The following is a 16504-nucleotide window of genomic DNA, read 5'->3' on the forward strand; positions in this document are numbered from 1 at the left end:
TGGCCCTCGTATCCTAGGGCTTGAGCAGAAACCCTGTCTAGCCATTCTTTAAACACATATTAGTATTCAAAAAATACCTTTGTCCCAACCTAAAAGATTGCTGATGAAATAGTAAATTTAAGTGACAGCCTGGGAGGACCTCCATTCCCTATTTTAGAGTTCAATACTGCCTTGGAAAGCATGCCAAACTCATGAGTCTTAAATCACCTGTGAGTTCTGGCTTTATTTAATGCTAGTTAAATAAATTTAGAGGCATTTTTTTCTTTAAGCCACAGTTTTTAAAATCTATGAATTGGTGATAATAATCCATGGCTTATTCTCAGGGTTACTGGAAGGACATATTGAGCTAACTGATATTAAACCCTTTAAAACTGTGAAACCTTTCACTCAGAAGATTGTTACCGTTATTTTGTAAATTTTTACCATTCACTCATCCAACAAATATTTATTTAGTGCCTATTGTATGCCAGGCACTGTTCTAAGCATGGGGGATGAAGTAGTGACCACGACAGGACCATGATCTCATGGTGCTTACATTCTAGTTGGGGTAGAAACAGGCAATAAAGAAGTAAATAAGATAAAGTGTGTCAGATGGTCACAAGTGCTACTGAGAAGAATGAAACAGGAGAAGGGATAGGGAATATGGAGGGAACTTGCAGTTTTGAAACAGTGGTCAAGAAACCTCACTAAGAAGATAATTTATATCAAAGAACTGAAGAAGATGAGGAAGGTAGCCATGTAGTTATCTGGGGGAAAACATGCCTGAATAAAGGAACAGCAAGTGTTAAGGCCTTAAGGTGGAAGCATTTCCTGATTAGTTTGAGGAAGAGCAAGGAGGTTGGCATGGCTGGAGTTAAGGGAATAATAGGAAGAATAGTAGATCATGGAGTCAAAGAGGTGATGGGGTGGTAAGCAGATCATCTAAAACCTCATTGACCGTTATAAGGACTTTAGTTTATTGAGTGAGGTGGAGAGGCATCGATGGATTTTGAGGTTGGAAATGACATGATCTAACATGTTTTAAAAGAACCATTCCACCCTCAGCCCTTTTAACTCTATCACCTATTATTTCCAGAAAAAAAATGGGTAGGCCCCAGGTTACTCCCTCACCAAGTTCCCTCTGAATATGGGGGAACAGAAAGACTTTTTTCTGACTGCACCTTATATTCAGGTGAAACATACAAGAGCCAAAAAGAGCCCTTAAAACAATGATTTTCAAAGTTGGCTGCACATGAGAATCACCTGGTGAATTTTTAAAATACATCAGAATCTCAGGAATGTGACCCAGGTATAAGTGTTTTTTTGAAGCTCCCAAGGTGCAGCCTATACTGAGAACCACTAATCAAAGAGATTGACCAAATCCTCATGATATGATTGGGACCTTGAGTTTGGAAGTGGGGAGGATCATGCTTCTGATGGCAGAGCTGGACCTGGGACCACTTACCATTCTGAGGAATGCAGAATTCACAAATACTTGGACAGGAGGAAGATAAGATGTTTCATAGTTTGGAAGCAGATTATGGGCAAGAGAAAGCTGAGATAGGAGTATCCCTGGGCCAGGCCAGGAAGGAGAAGGCTGAAAGCCAGCACCAAATGATAAAGCAACATCTGAATTATAGGCCAAACATCTGGAAATGATGAGGGCACTACACAGATTAGAAGCTTGATTTTCAAAGAAAATACTGTTCTCACGGCCAGACTGAGCAACTACTTTGATTTTTGCCAGTCCTCTGCACGTGGGTGACTGGGTAGGCTCACAAGGAGAGGAATGGGCAGGGCATGGACCAGCTGCTGTCTTTCTCATCCTCTTTAATCCCACACCTCCTGCACTGCCCAGGAAAAGCAAATATCTTCCATGAAGTCCTGAGTTCTTAATTTAGACCTGTCATCTTGTTCTGCCCACCCGTCCTAGAGACAGAATGTTTCATCCCACAGGCATGTGCAAGTTGAGAAGAGCAGCAATCGTAAGCTGTGGCCAGAGGCAGCTGCACTGGCAGTAGTCTGAGTATCTAACATCCAGGAGAAACTTATCCAACATCAATTTTTAAGGCACAGTGAGCTCATGTGGGAATTATTATTAATGTCAGCCTCATTACTTCTCCTTTTCCCTGTCAGGTTGCATTCTTATTTTTCTAGTTTATTTTTTTTAGTGGGGGAGTGGATCAGGACAGGGGGATGGACAGAGTGAGCAGTCACATGACAGAGACAGACAAAATAAAGAGATATTCTAGTCATCTTGCCACTTGTCAACACCTCTGGTTAAACCCAATCAATATACCCAAATAGCACCTACTAGATAAATTTGAGGGAAAAAAATCATTTGGAGGGCATATATAAGAATATTCATAGTAGCTTTTTAAAATTTTAATTTGGGGAATAAATTAAACAATGTCTATTAGAATGATACAGGGTAATTCACAGTATTAAAGAAAAAACTGAAGAACTAGGTTTTTTAAAAAATTGAAACATAATTCACATACCATAAAATTCACTTTTCAAAGTGTATAATTCACTGTTTTTTAACATATTCACCAAGTTGTACAACCATCACTACTATCTAGTTCCAAGCCATTTCCTTACCCCAAAATGAAACTCATATCCATTAAGTAGCTATTTCTTATTCTCTCCTTTCCCCAGCCCCTAGCAATTACTGGCCTACTTTCTGTCTCTATGAATTGCCTATTCTGAACATTTCATATAAATGGAATCGTATAGTTTTCCTTTTGTGTGGCTTCTTTCACTTAGCATAATATTTTCAAGTTTCAACCACGTTGTAGTCCTCATCGAGTACTTCATTCCTTTTTCTGGCTGAATAATATTTAATTGTATTGATAGACCACATTTTGTTTATCCACTTAGTTAATTTACATTTGAGTTGTTTCTACATTTTTGACTATTATGTATAATGCTGCTAGGAACATTCATGTACAAATTTTTGTGTGGATATATATTTTCAGTACTTTTGGGTATATACTAAATATTGGAATTGCTGGATCACATGGTAACTTTATGTTTATTATTTTGAGGAACTGAAAAACCATTTTCCAAAGGGACTGCACCACTTTACATTCTCACCAGCAATATATGAGGGTTGCAATTTATCCACATCCTTGCCAACACTTAATCATCCCCTTTTTTGTTATAGCCACCTTAGTGGGTATGACGTGGGATTTCATGGTGATTTTGAGTTGCATTCCCCTAATTGCTAATGACGTTGAGCATGTTTTAATATCCTTATTGGCCACTTTTTATATCTTCTTGGAGCAATGTATATTCAAGTACTTTGCCCATATTTAATTAGGTTATTTGCATTTTTATTGTTGAGTTGTAAGATTTCTCTATTTTATATATATATATATATATATATATATATATATATATATATAAAATCAGTTCTCTATAATTTATAGGGTTTTTTTCTCCCATTATGTGGGTTGTCTTTTTATTTTCCTGATATTGTCCTTGAAGCACAAAAGTTTTAAATTTTGATTAAGTAAAATTTATCATTGTTTTCTTCTTGTTGCTTTCTTTTTGGTGTTGTATCTAAGAAACCATAGCCTAATCAAAGGTCACAAATATTTATACCTATATTTTCTTATAAGAAAGAAATATTTAATTATAAACATTTTTATGTTTTCTTATAAAGCTCTTTTAAGAGTTTTATAGGTTTATGTCTTTCATTTAGAGGTTTGGTCCATTTTGAGTTAATTTTATATATGGTGTGAGGTAAGGGTCCAATTTGATTCTGTTTTATGTGGATACCCAGTTGTCACAACGCCTTTTTTTGAAAAGCCTGTTCCTTTCCCATTGAACTGTCTTGGCACTCTTTTTGAAAAGCAATTGACCATAGTATAGCAACTTTATTGTAAATGGTTACAAATTAAAAACAGTTCAATGTCCATTAACCAAAAAAATGCATAAATAAATTGTGGCATATCCATATAATGGGGTACTACACAGCAATGGTAAGGAATGAATATTGCTACATACAGTGTAATGGATAAATCTCACAGACATTACATTGAGCAAAGAAAGCCAGAAACAAAAAAGTCCTCTTTTTTTGAAATATTTATTTATTTATTTATTTGGCTGTGCAGGGTCTTAGTTGTGGCACATGGGATCTTCTTTTTTTTTTTTAACATCTTTATTGGGGTATAATCGTGGGATCTTCTTTTACCACGTGCGGGATCTTTTAGTTGTGGCATGTGGGATATTTAGTTGCAGCATGTGGGATCTAGTTCCATGACCAGGGATCAAAACCGGGCCCCCTGCATTGGGAGCATAGAGTCTTAGCCACTGGACCACCAGGGAAGTCCCAAGAGTGCTCTTATATGAATCCAATTTATATGAAGTTCAAGGACAGATTAAACTAATGATTGTGACAGAAGTCAGAATACAAATTACCTGGGAGACGGGGATGGCATTGACTGGGAAGGGGCATGAAAGGGTCTACTGAGGTAATGGAAAGGTTTTTGTATTTGTATCTTTATCTGGATAGCATTTGTATGAGTATATACATATGTCAAAATCTTATAGGTCTGTCTATATTGCTGTCTTATACAGCAGTTTGGAAGATTCAGACATCTTCTGTGACATTTTAGAAGAGTGTTAGCTGCAGTTATAGGATGCTTCAGAGTAGCTCTGATTTTCTCAAAACCTAATTATTCTCTCTCACCTTCTCTTAAAATAAAAAGGCAGTACATCTACCACAGGACACTGCTGACCACAGGGAAGAACTTTACATAAGGTCTGAGTTTGTCCCTGGGTAATAATTTAACCATTCTTAGACAATTTTACCCATATGCCCTGACTTCTTCAAAACAGATCAGAGTCTATGTGGCTTTCTTCTCTTTTAAAAAGGCAATTTGTTAAACTTATAATGAAAGACAGTTTAATTTGTATGCTTTGGATAAACAGTTTGACAAAAGAGGGGGGAAAAGTCCTTTGTTCATCCCCTGGGACCTGATATGGGGATTTGGCAATACGCCCAACTTGCCTAGACACAGGTCTCAAAGCCAAAGTTAGAGGGACATGTTAAAATTCATGCCACATGCCAGGGCGGCGGGAACTGCAATTGGTGGCTTTGAAGGTGCAGCAGGCGGGAACATCTGATGAGAGAGCCGGCCGGCGATGTGTGCCAAAGAGATGGATGAAACTGTTTCCGAGTTTTTCAGGAGGACCATCTTGAAAATCCCATTGACTGAAATGATGACAATACTAAAAACCTGGAATTTTTTGTCTGAAAATCAACTGCAGACTGTAAACTTCCGGCAGAGAAAGGAATCTCTTGTTCAGGACTTGGTTCTGCTTTGTGAGGAAAATCGTGCAAGTCTCAAGATGCAGCCCTTTTAGACATCATTTATACTCAATTTCATCGGCATCAGAAAGTTTGGGATGTTTTTCAGATGAGTAAAGGACCAGGTGAAGACACTGACCTTTTTGATATGGAACAATTCAAAAGTTCATTCAAGAAAATTCTTAAGAGAGCATTAAAAAATGTGACAGTCAGCTTCAGAGATGCTGAGGAGAATGCAGTATGGATTCAAATTGCCTGGGGAACACAGTATAGAAAGCCAAACCAGTACAAACCTGCTTACGTGGTGTATTATTCCAAAACACCATATGCCTTCACTTCTTCCTCCCAACTGAAAAACAATCTACCCCTTCTGGGTCAGGCACTGACAATTGCTAGCAAACACCATCAGATTGTGAAAATGGACCTCAGAAGCCGGTATCTGGACTCTCTTAAGGCTATTGTTTTTAAACAGTATAATCAGACCTTTGAAACTCACAACTCTACTACACCTCTACAAGAAAGAAGCCTTGGGCTAGATATAAATAGTATGTGTGTTTTAAGATAAAAACTGAAATTTGGAAGGACATTCCTTTTCAGATTTCTGTCACCCAGGAAAACATTTATGTACCAGGATGTGATTCAAAAGTATTTACTGTTTTCAGAAAATTGAAAATTACATTTCTGTTGAAGTGGGGAAGCTAAGCTACCATAATCTCTTTTAGAATTTACTAGACTGGCATCTAATAATAATCAGAACAAAAACAAAAATTAACTAACAGTTGTTGAGCATTTCTTCTGTGCCAGGCACCATACTAAGGTGTTTATATGAGTCATTTCCTATTTCTTCACAGCAGTCCCATGAACAAGCTCTTTTCATCAGGAAACTGGGTTTCAGAGAGGTTTAGTAACTTGTGAGGCAAAATCACATAGCTAGGAATCGGCAAAGCCAGGAGTGAAATCCGAATCTGAGTCTGGAGCCCAGGCTCTTAATGCTTCCTGAGTACTTTATTGCATCTCACAGGTATTGCGTTATTTAAAATTGAAGGTCTGTGGCAACCCTGCATTGAGCAAATCTCTCAGCGCCATTTTTCCAACAGCATTTGCTCATTTCACGTCTCTGTGTCACATTTCCATAATTCTCACAATATTTCAAACTTTTTCATTATTATTATATTTGTTATGGTGATCTGTGATCAGTGATCTTTGATGTTACTACTGCAAAAAGATTACAACTCCCTGAGGGCTCAGATGATGGTTAGCATTTTTTAGCAATAAAGTACTTTTAAAAAAAAAAATCATGCCACATGTTTATTACATGGGAGGGGCTCTGGATACCAAACAGAATAGGCTGTCTCAGACACCCAAAGGCCAGAAACAGCTGCTATGGAGATTTCAGATGCCTATATAAGGAGCTTATCTCAAGGGCAGGACTGCTCTTTGGCTCCTGACAATGTTTTTCTGTTTCTGTGAGCAAGAGAAGGATACAGGGGAGTTGTCCAGACCAATATGCTGGCCCTGTGCCCATGACACTTAATTCCCTTGTCATGAGGGCTGTGAGACCACTGATGGTTTTTGTTCTTAATGAGAAGATGGGGTAGGGAGGGGAGCGTGCGTACTGAGGGTGACACTATGGGCCAGTAATCGAAACACATAGGAGGTAACATCTTCAGCTTGTGCAAAAATGGATTTTGTAGTCCACTTTCTTCTGAATGAATGCATGGGAAAGAATGGCCCAGTTGATGGTGGGAAAAGGTGCATTCAAGCAAAAATGCCAGACAGGATGACTTATCCCATCGCTATTGGGGACTTTTGAAGGGAGGAGTGATGGTCTCTCAAGGTGCACATTCACACCCTCCTCTCTTCTGACTGGAAGTACATACTTAGGACTTTCAGTACTTTGAGAAGCCACCTGAAGTTCACCTTGGCATGAAGTTAAGGAGTGCACAAAAGAATCTCACCCCACCTTTCTCTTTGAGTAGTGCAAGCTCCATGTATCAGTTACTTACATTAAAATTCACCTTTGTATAAAACTCTCTGTCTACATACTTAACTCTGTCTTATTTTGTATAGCTTTTCAAATCCTTCAGAATGCTTTTATGGACCTTAGCTCATTTAATCATCCCAAGACCTATATAAGGTAGGTGAGGAATATACTTCCCCCTTTCTTCAAATTAAGTAACTAAGGCCAGAAAAAATAAAGTGACTCATCCAGGATCATAGGTTGAATGAAGAAGAGCCAAGTAAGTTGACCAACCATCCCAATTTACCTGAGACTGTCCCAGTTTTAACACTGAAAGTCTCATGTCCTGAGGAAGCTTCTTAGTCCTAAGCGAAACTGGATGATTGGTTACCCTATATCCAGGATAGAACCCATATCTCCCAACACTCTGACCAATACTAGTGCCACTGCCCTATGCCATTTGTATTATGAGAACTGTTATGTGACTAGTGTTTCCTTTTATCTACACCTTAGTGTACCAGCACATTTCTTCATGCTGCGTCATTCTCCCCTCCTACCCAGACAAGGACAGAAGCAATGACAGCTAGTTCTCCTCAAACTTAAAGACAGTTTTGGCAAAAGGGAACCATGTTTCAGCTTTCTCATCCACAAAGGAAGGATGATAATCTCTATATTGCTTACCTCACATGGATGTTGTATGGATCAAATATAATGGGTATTAAAGTGCTTTCTAAACTGTTAATAGCTGGTAACATGTGAGAGATTGTGGTTATTCTCTACTCCCTAGGCAGAAGCCAGCTCCTTGTCTTATTCTCTTTCCAGTTCAGCAAGTGTTATAGCCACTAACTGTGTGAACTTTGGTGAATCCCTTGGTCTCTGTGCTTCATTTTCCTCATATGCAAAATTAGGCTAATAATAATTATTTGTATGGTTGTTTTAAAGGTTGAATTATTACTTGTAAACCATTTAAGAGTTCTTGGCACATGGTCAGTGCTATATATGCATTAGCTGTTTTGGGTTGCCTTTCTCAACCCTTATAATCCAGGACCAGAGACTAGATTAAGAGGCCCATAAACCAATTGACATGGAAGGCACTACTTACTTTGAAATCCCTTTCCGCTAGTTCCCTAATTGTTGTGTTGTGTACCCATAGCATTCCCACCATGGATTGCCAAGAAAATGAGTACTGGGACCAATGGGGACGGTGTGTCGCTTGCCAACTCTGTGGGCCTGGACAAGAGCTCTCCAAGGTAAGTCCCCCTGGTCAGGATACTTATTTCTGTCACATCTTAAGAACCAGACTGGCAACCAAGAGAGTCCAAGATTAGCAGAATCATCCCCATCTGTGTCTAATCAGTTTAGTAGATAAAACAAACCAAAGATTATGACAGGGGACTTCTCTGGTGGTCCAGTGGTTAAGACTTCACCTTCCAATGCAGGGGGTGCGGAATCCATCCCTGGTCAGGGAGCTAAGATCCCACATGCCTCAGGGCCAAAAAAACCAAAACATAAATCAGAAGCAATATTGTAACAAATTCAGTAGACTTTTTTAAAAAATGGTCCACATCAAAAAAAACAAAGATTGTGACAATAGCAGTCACAACTCCATTAAGAAGTCAACCTGGCAACATCAGGGGCAGGGGAGGATTCCATGAGATAGTGGGGTATTTCAAGAGTAAATGTGTAATGCAAAGGCCTAGGAAGGCTGTTTGGTATTAGGGACATATGTCAACTAAAGAAGGGCCCACTCATTTGCGGTTCAGGAGCCAGATATCAGGTCTTGGGAATTGGAAAGAGAGAAGAACTGAGTAGTCTGAAATGTGGCCTCTGTCTAGAGGGACTGGGCCACTGAGGAAACTGCAAGAGAGGCTTCATTGATGGGGAACTAGGGAGGGTCTAGAATCCCAATTAGTGGTAAGGGTCAGAACAAAACCACCCACAAAGCAGGGATTTTATACACAGCCCTGGCTTGCAGAGCTGGAGCTGCTTAATTGTTCCTGCTTCAGGTCCCTATTGGTCCCAAAACCTGGGGGTGGTATTAAATTTAGGCTGCAGCTGGGAACACAAAGGCTGGGAACAGACAGTCGGCAGATTTTTTTTTCACACTCACATATTTTATGCAGTTGTTCATTAATTCAGCAATTACTTATTGAACACCTACAAAGTGGCAGGCATGGTTGTAGCCACTGTGGGTATGGTAAAACAGACAAAATTCTTTGCCTTCATGAACCTTACCTTTTAATTAGTGGAGCAAACAATGAACAAGATACATACATAGATATGGAAGTATGACAAGAATTATTTACAGTGACCTGATACAGAGTGACTGGGTGGCTGCTTAGATCAGGTAGCAAGGGAAGGCCTCTCAAGGAGGTGTCTTCTGGGGAGAGAATACAGCTAGTGCACAGTTCCAAGGTGAGAATGAGCTAGGCATGTTCAAGAAAGAGGAAGAAGGTAAGTGCAGCTGGTGATTGGTGAGTGAGAGGTAGACTAGTACATAATGAGGTCACAGAGGGAAGTATCGGCCAAACCATGGGAATCTTTAAGTTTATGATGAGAAATTTTAATTTTTTAAAAAGCACACCAGGAACCCTTTGGATGGTTTTAGTTAGGAGAGTGACATGATACTCTGACTGAAACAAAATGTATCAATTATTTAGCCGGCCTCCTTCCTACCTCCCTATTTCACAAATGAAGAGACTAAGGCCCAGGGATATTAACAGACAAGCACTAACTCTAATTTTAACTCTTTACACATAGCATTCTATACCACAGTGGGGTGCCCACATGGTTAATAAGGGATCCCAAGACCAAGGAAAAGTCTTCAGAAGTTAGGTCATGCTAGACATTAGGATGGACCAGATGGAATAAGCTACTTAGCTTGACAAAATCTATTTTAAATATCACATTCATCTTCATGATCAAAAGGCTTGGCACTCCTATAAGAACAAGCTCTGAGAAATGTTCCTGTCATGTACATGGCCATTACCTTTAAAACCATCCATATTTACAAACCTGAACTTCTCCAAGGGAGAAAAATAGGTCTTTCTGTTAAACTGCTGTTACCAAATTCTCAAAAAGTGGCCCATGATGAAATGTGCATTTGTCTAAGCACCTCTTTGGTTGTCATTTATTTCAGCACCACTAGAAAGCTCAGAAAAAATGAATGAACTGCAGTATTGTGTTCCTGCAACTGCTTTATGTAAAAACAGCTTGTACTTGTATAGCAGTCTGTACTTTGTAAAGAGTTTTCATGTGCATTATCTCATTTGGCTCTCGAGTCTCACCAAGAAGGTATTATGAGTCCCATTTTAGATGTTGAAACTGAGACTCAGAGAGCGTATGTGACTTGCTCAAAGTCACAGTGTTCAGTAAAAATTGAATACACATGGGTTTGAGTCCCAGCTTTGCTGTGGGCAAATTAATCTTTGATTAAATTAAGATGTACTAAGTTAAAAGTAACATAAAACTTACCAGTGACTTGAACCATAAACACATTTATTTATGTAATGAAATTTGGAAGCAGGGATCCTTGTGGTTGGGTGGGCAGATCAACAATATTGTCAAGGACCCAGGCTCTTTTTATCCTACATCCTGGGCACCTTGCTATTTTTTCCTCATGCTTGTGGTCTCTTGGTTACCATAACTCAAAGCATTACATCTTCACATCAGAGTCAAAGTCAGGAAGAAGGGGCAGAGACAAAGTAGCGGGACATTGTTAGTGAAGAAGTATTTTCCTAGAAGCTCCACAACAGATTTCCCTTTGTATGTTATGGGCCAGAGTTGGGCATTATAAGTATCTCAAAACTGCTGGGAATGCTAGGACATGAGTACCTGGCAAACAAAAATGGGATTTCCATAATGGACTAAGACCAATCACGAATCACTTCTTGGACTTCCCTGGTGGCTCAGTGGTTAAGAATCCGCCTGCCAATGCAGAGGACATGGGTTCGAGCCCTGGTCCAGGAAGATCCCATATGTCACAGAGCAACCAAGCCTGTGTGCCACAACTACTGAGCCTGCGCTCTAGAAGCCACAACTACTGAAGCCTGTGTGCCTAGAGCTCATGCTCTGCAACAACAGAAGCCACCGCAATGAGAAGCCCACACACCACAATGAAGAGGAGCCCCGCCTCGAGGCAAATAGAGAAAGCCCTCGCACAGCAACAAAGACCCAATGCAGCCAGAAAGGAAGGAAGGAAGGGAGGGAGGGAGGGAGAGTCAGTTCTTGAGGCTGGTCACTTTGCCACCCAGAATGAAATCAGTGTTCTGTTAGTAAGGAAGAAAATGGGCAATGACTTTTGGATAAGGAATTAACAGCATCTGACACAGGCTTGTTTTTATAATTTCTTTTATTTAGTTTTAAAGTTCACTCATATGAACCATAAACATCACTGTAAATAAAACTTTAGAAAAAATCAACACTCTTTCCTCAGGACACATTTTTAGAAGTATAATTGTCAAGCTAAATAATGCATACATTTTTAAGATTCCTGTAATATATTAGCAGATAACACTTGTGATAATTTTTACTAATTTCCACTATAATTACATTTATTTTCAACATTTCATGGAATTCTTATATCCCAGAAGCCTAACCACACATAAATAATTTGTGTTTCTATCATCTATTAATTTTGTCTTCCTTTGTAACATTAAATCACTAACATATGAGGACTTCACGTTCATTTTTTTTTTTTAACTTTTTACTATTTGATAGGGGAAAATATCACCTTTTGGTGTTTATTTGCAGTTTTGTGAACCGTTTCTGTTTGCTTGTTTTTTCTGTTCTATTCATTGTTTATTGTTCATTCTTCACTCATGTAAGGCACCTGAGTAGAAAAACAGATAGAAGAATATGGGGTATTTTAAAAATCATTTATATAATGTGTAATACTTTTAAAAATCAGAAATGGTCTTGAATTTTATTTCATTTTATCATTCATTATCTCTTGACTATTTTATGTATGTCCCTTTGATATATTAATTTGATGACATATATTAATAAATTCCAAAATTAAAGTATCTTGCATCCCAAGGATAATTTTATTGTGATTTTGGATTAAATGCCCTCTTATGTTTTATAAGTTAATATTTTATTTATAATAAATAAGTACTCAGCGCTATCAGCATCAAAACTTATTTAAGAACTGTGCTAGCTTGGTAAAATTAATTAAGAAGATCAATGTTTTTCTGGTTATAAAACTGGTTAGTAGCAAAAGAGTTTTGGGGGACTTGATCATTTGAACAAATTTTCTTTGCTTCCTCATTAGGAAAGAAAAATTTCAATATAAATTTTTCATGATAATTTCTTCCTTTTTAATTTCTTAAGAAATGAAATATCTATTTATTCAAGGAATTCTTGTTGAGGACAATTTGATAGTGTTTATCCACTATGCCAATCTCTGCTCTTAATTGGTGTACTTAAACCATTTATATTTAAGGTAATTGTTGATATGTTAGACCATTTTATCATTTTATTTTTTTGTTTCTTATTCTTCCGTTTGTCTTTTCTTGCCCCGCTGTGGGTTACTTGAACATTTTTTTTTAGGATTCCATCTTGATTTATTTGTAGGGTTTTGGTACAGTTTCCTTGAAATCATTCTGGGTACAGTAAGTCCCCTACAAAGTTCAAGATGCGAACTTTCAAAGATGTGAAAATGCATTCCATCAACATCAGGCGTGAGTGAACTTGAAACTTGTCTTCCATCTCCTATTGTTGATGATCCTTCAGCTCTACCATCTCCCACCTCCTCTCCCTCCTCCAGTCAGTAACTCTTCTTGCCTGTTCACTCAATGCCAGCCCCTGTATGCCAGCTGTTGTACTGTACTACTATACTTTTCAAGGTACTATACTGTAAGATTCAAATGTTTTCTTTACTTATGTGTTTGTTTGTTATGTATTATTTGTGTGAAAAGTATTATAAACCTATTACAGCACAGTACTATATAGTCGATTGTATTTGTTGGGTACCTAGGCTAACTTTGTTGGACTTATGAACAAATTGGACTTAATGAACATGCTCTCAGAATGGAACTCCTTTGTATGTAGGGGACTTACTGTATTACAATATACACATGTGACTTCACACTCTCCACTGTTATCAACATTTTACCATTTTTTACCATTTTTAGTACAGTATGGAAACATTACTTCTACTTAGGTTCCTATACTTTCCTCACTTTCAAATATCATTGCTTTGACTATCAGGTAATTTTATGATTTTTTTTTTTTTTTTTTTTTTTTGCGGTACGCAGACCTCTCACTGTTGTGGCCTCTCCCATTGTGGAGCACAGGCTCCAGATGCGCAGGCTCAGTGGCCATGGCTCATGGGCCTAGCCGCTCCGTGCCATGTGGGATCTTCCCGGACTGGGGCACAAACCCATGTCCCCTGCATCAGCAGGCAGACTCTCAACCACTGCGCCACCAGAGAAGCCCTTTTTCTTTTCTTTTTTTAAGTGTTTATTTCTTTATTTCTTATTAGTCATCCATTTTATACACATCAGTGCATACATGTCAATCCCAATTCATCACACCACAACCCCCACCCCCCGCTACTTTCCCCTCTTTGTGTCCATACATTTGTTCTCTACTTCCATGTCTCAATTTCTGCTCTGCAAACCGGTTCATCTGTACCATTTTCTAGGTTCTACATATATGCTCTAATATACGATATTTGTTTTTCTCTTTCTGACTTATTTCACTCTGTATGACAGTCTTTATATGCATACACATCTCTACAAACGACCCAATTTCGTTCCTTTCTATGGCTGAGTAATATTCCATTGTATATATGTACCACATCTTCTTTATCCATTCCTCTGTTAATGAATGTTTAGGTTGCTTCCACGTCCTGGCTATTGTAAATAGTGCTGCAGTGAACACTGTGGTACATTACTCTTTTTGAATTATGGCTTTCTCAGGTTATATGCCCAGTAGTGGGATTTCTGGGTCATATGGTAGTTCTATTTTTAGTTTTTAAGGAACCTCCATACTGTTCTCTATAGTTACTGTACCAATTTACATTCCTAACAACAGTGTAGGAGTGTTCCCTTTTCTTTACATCCTCTTCAGTATTTACTGTTTATAGATTTTCTGATGATGTACATTCTGACCAGTGTGAGGTGATACTTCATTGCAGTTTTGATTCACATTTCTCTAATAATTACTGATGTTAAGCAGCTTCTCATGTGTTTGTTGGCCATCTGTATGTCTCCTTGGGAAAAATGTCATTTTAGGCATTCTGCCCATTTTTGGATTGGGTTCTTTGTTTTTATGATATTGAGCTGCATGACCTGTTTGTATACTTTGGTAATTAATCCATTGTCAATTCTTTCATTTGCAAATATTTGGTTGGCCAAGAAGTTCATTCGTGTTTTTCTGTACCATCTTATGGAAATCCCCAAACTGACATTTTGGCCAACCCAATATTTTTTGTCCCATTCTGAGGGTTGTCTTTTCATTTTGTTTATGGTTACCTTTGGGGTGCAAAAACTTTTAAGTTTAATTAGGTCCCATTTGTTTTTGTCCTTATTTTCATTACCCTGTGTGGTACGTCAAAAAAGATCCTGCTGTGATTTACAACAAGCAGTGTTCTGCCTATGTTTTCCTCTAAGAGTTTTACAGGGTCTGGCCTTACATTCAGGTCTTTAATCCATTTTGAGTTTATTTTTGTGTATGGTGTTAGGGAGTGTTCTAATTTTATTCTTTTACATGTAGCTATTCAGTTTTCTCAGCACCATACTTTGAAGGGACTCTCTTCTCTCCATTGAATATTCTTGCTGCTTTGTCATCTATTAGGTGACCATAGGTGTGTGGGTTAAACTCTGGGCTGTCTATCCTGCTCCACTCATCTATAGTTTTGTTTTTGTGCCAGAACCATACTGTCTTGATGACCATAGCTTTATAGCACAGTCTGAAGTCAGGGAACCTGTTTCCTCCAACTTCGTTTTTCCTTCTCAAGATTGATTTGGCTCTTTGGTGTCTTTTGTGTTTCCATACAAATTGTAAAATTTTTGAGCTAATTCAGTAAAAAATGCCATTGGTTATTTGATAGGAATTGTGCTGAATGTGTAGATTGCTTTGTGTAGTATAGTTATATTCACAGTATTGATTCTTCCAATTCAGGAACGTGGTATATCTTTCCATCTGTTTGTGTTGTCTTGGATTACTTTCATCAGTATCTTATAGATTTCTGAGTACAGGTCTTTTGCCTCCTTAGGTAGGTTTATTCCTAGTTATTTTATTATCTTTGTTGTGACTGTAAATGAGATTGTTTCCTTTATTCCTCTTTCTGATCTTTTGTTTTTAGTGTATAGGAAAGCAAGAGATTTCTGTGTATTAATTTTGTATCCTGCAACTTTACCAAATTCACTGATGAGCTCTATTAGTTTTCCTGTAGAATATTTATTAGGCTCAATGCATAGTATCATGTCATCAGCAAACAGGGACAGTTTTAATTCTTCTTTTCCAATTTGGATTCCTTTTACTTCTTCTCTGATTGCCATGGTTAGGACTTCTCAAACTATGTTGAATAATAGTGGCATAAGTGGACATCTCTGTCTTGTTCCTGATCCTGGAGGAAATGTTACAGTTTTTCACCACTGAAAAATGATGTTTGCTGTGGGTTTTTTTGTATATGGCCTATATTATGTTGAATGAGGTTCCCTCTTTGCCAACTTTCTGGAGAGTTTTTATATAAATGAGTGTTGAGGAAGACCTTCAAGATGGCGGAGGAGTAAGAAGTGGAGATCACCTTCCTCCCAACAAATACATCAAAAATACATCTACATGTGGAAAAACTCCTACAGAACACCTACCGGACACTGGCAGAAGTCCTCAGACTTCCCAAAAGGCAAGAAACTCCCCAGGTGCCTGGGTAGGGCAAAAGAAAAAAGGAAAAACAGAGACAAAAGAATAGGGATGGGACCTGCACTTCTGGGAGGGAGTTGTAAAGGAGGAAAAGTTTCCATACACAAGGAAGCCCCTTCACTGGTGGAGACAAGGGGTGGAGGGAGGTGAGCCTTGAGGCACACAGGAGAACACAGCAACAGGGGTGCACAGGGCAAAGCAGAGAGATTCCCGCACAGAAGATTGGAACTGACCAGCACTCACCAGCCTGCGAGGCTTGTCTGCACACCCAGCGGGGCTGGTGGGGGCTGGGAGGTGAGGCACAGTGTTCGGAGTTCAGACCCCAGGGAGAGGACTGGGGTTGGCTGCATGAACACAGCCTGAAGGGGGCTAGTGCA

General features: G+C 38.7%; 1 protein-coding gene and 1 pseudogene across 1 annotated transcript in view; both read left to right on the forward strand.

Moving 5' to 3' along the window:
* The window catches only part of EDA2R (ectodysplasin A2 receptor), a 67250-nt gene that overhangs the window by 6793 nt on the left and 43953 nt on the right, over positions 1-16504 (forward strand). The window contains exon 2 of the mRNA XM_060001941.1: positions 8410-8506. Within this exon, the coding sequence (XP_059857924.1) occupies positions 8420-8506 (87 nt within the window). The 5' untranslated portion in view covers positions 8410-8419. The remainder of the gene's footprint in view (positions 1-8409; positions 8507-16504) is intronic.
* On the forward strand, positions 5131-5861 carry LOC132418332 (centromere protein N pseudogene; annotated as a pseudogene).

The sequence above is a fragment of the Delphinus delphis genome, chromosome X (assembly GCF_949987515.2).
Source record: "Delphinus delphis chromosome X, mDelDel1.2, whole genome shotgun sequence".
NCBI lineage: Eukaryota > Metazoa > Chordata > Mammalia > Artiodactyla > Delphinidae > Delphinus > Delphinus delphis.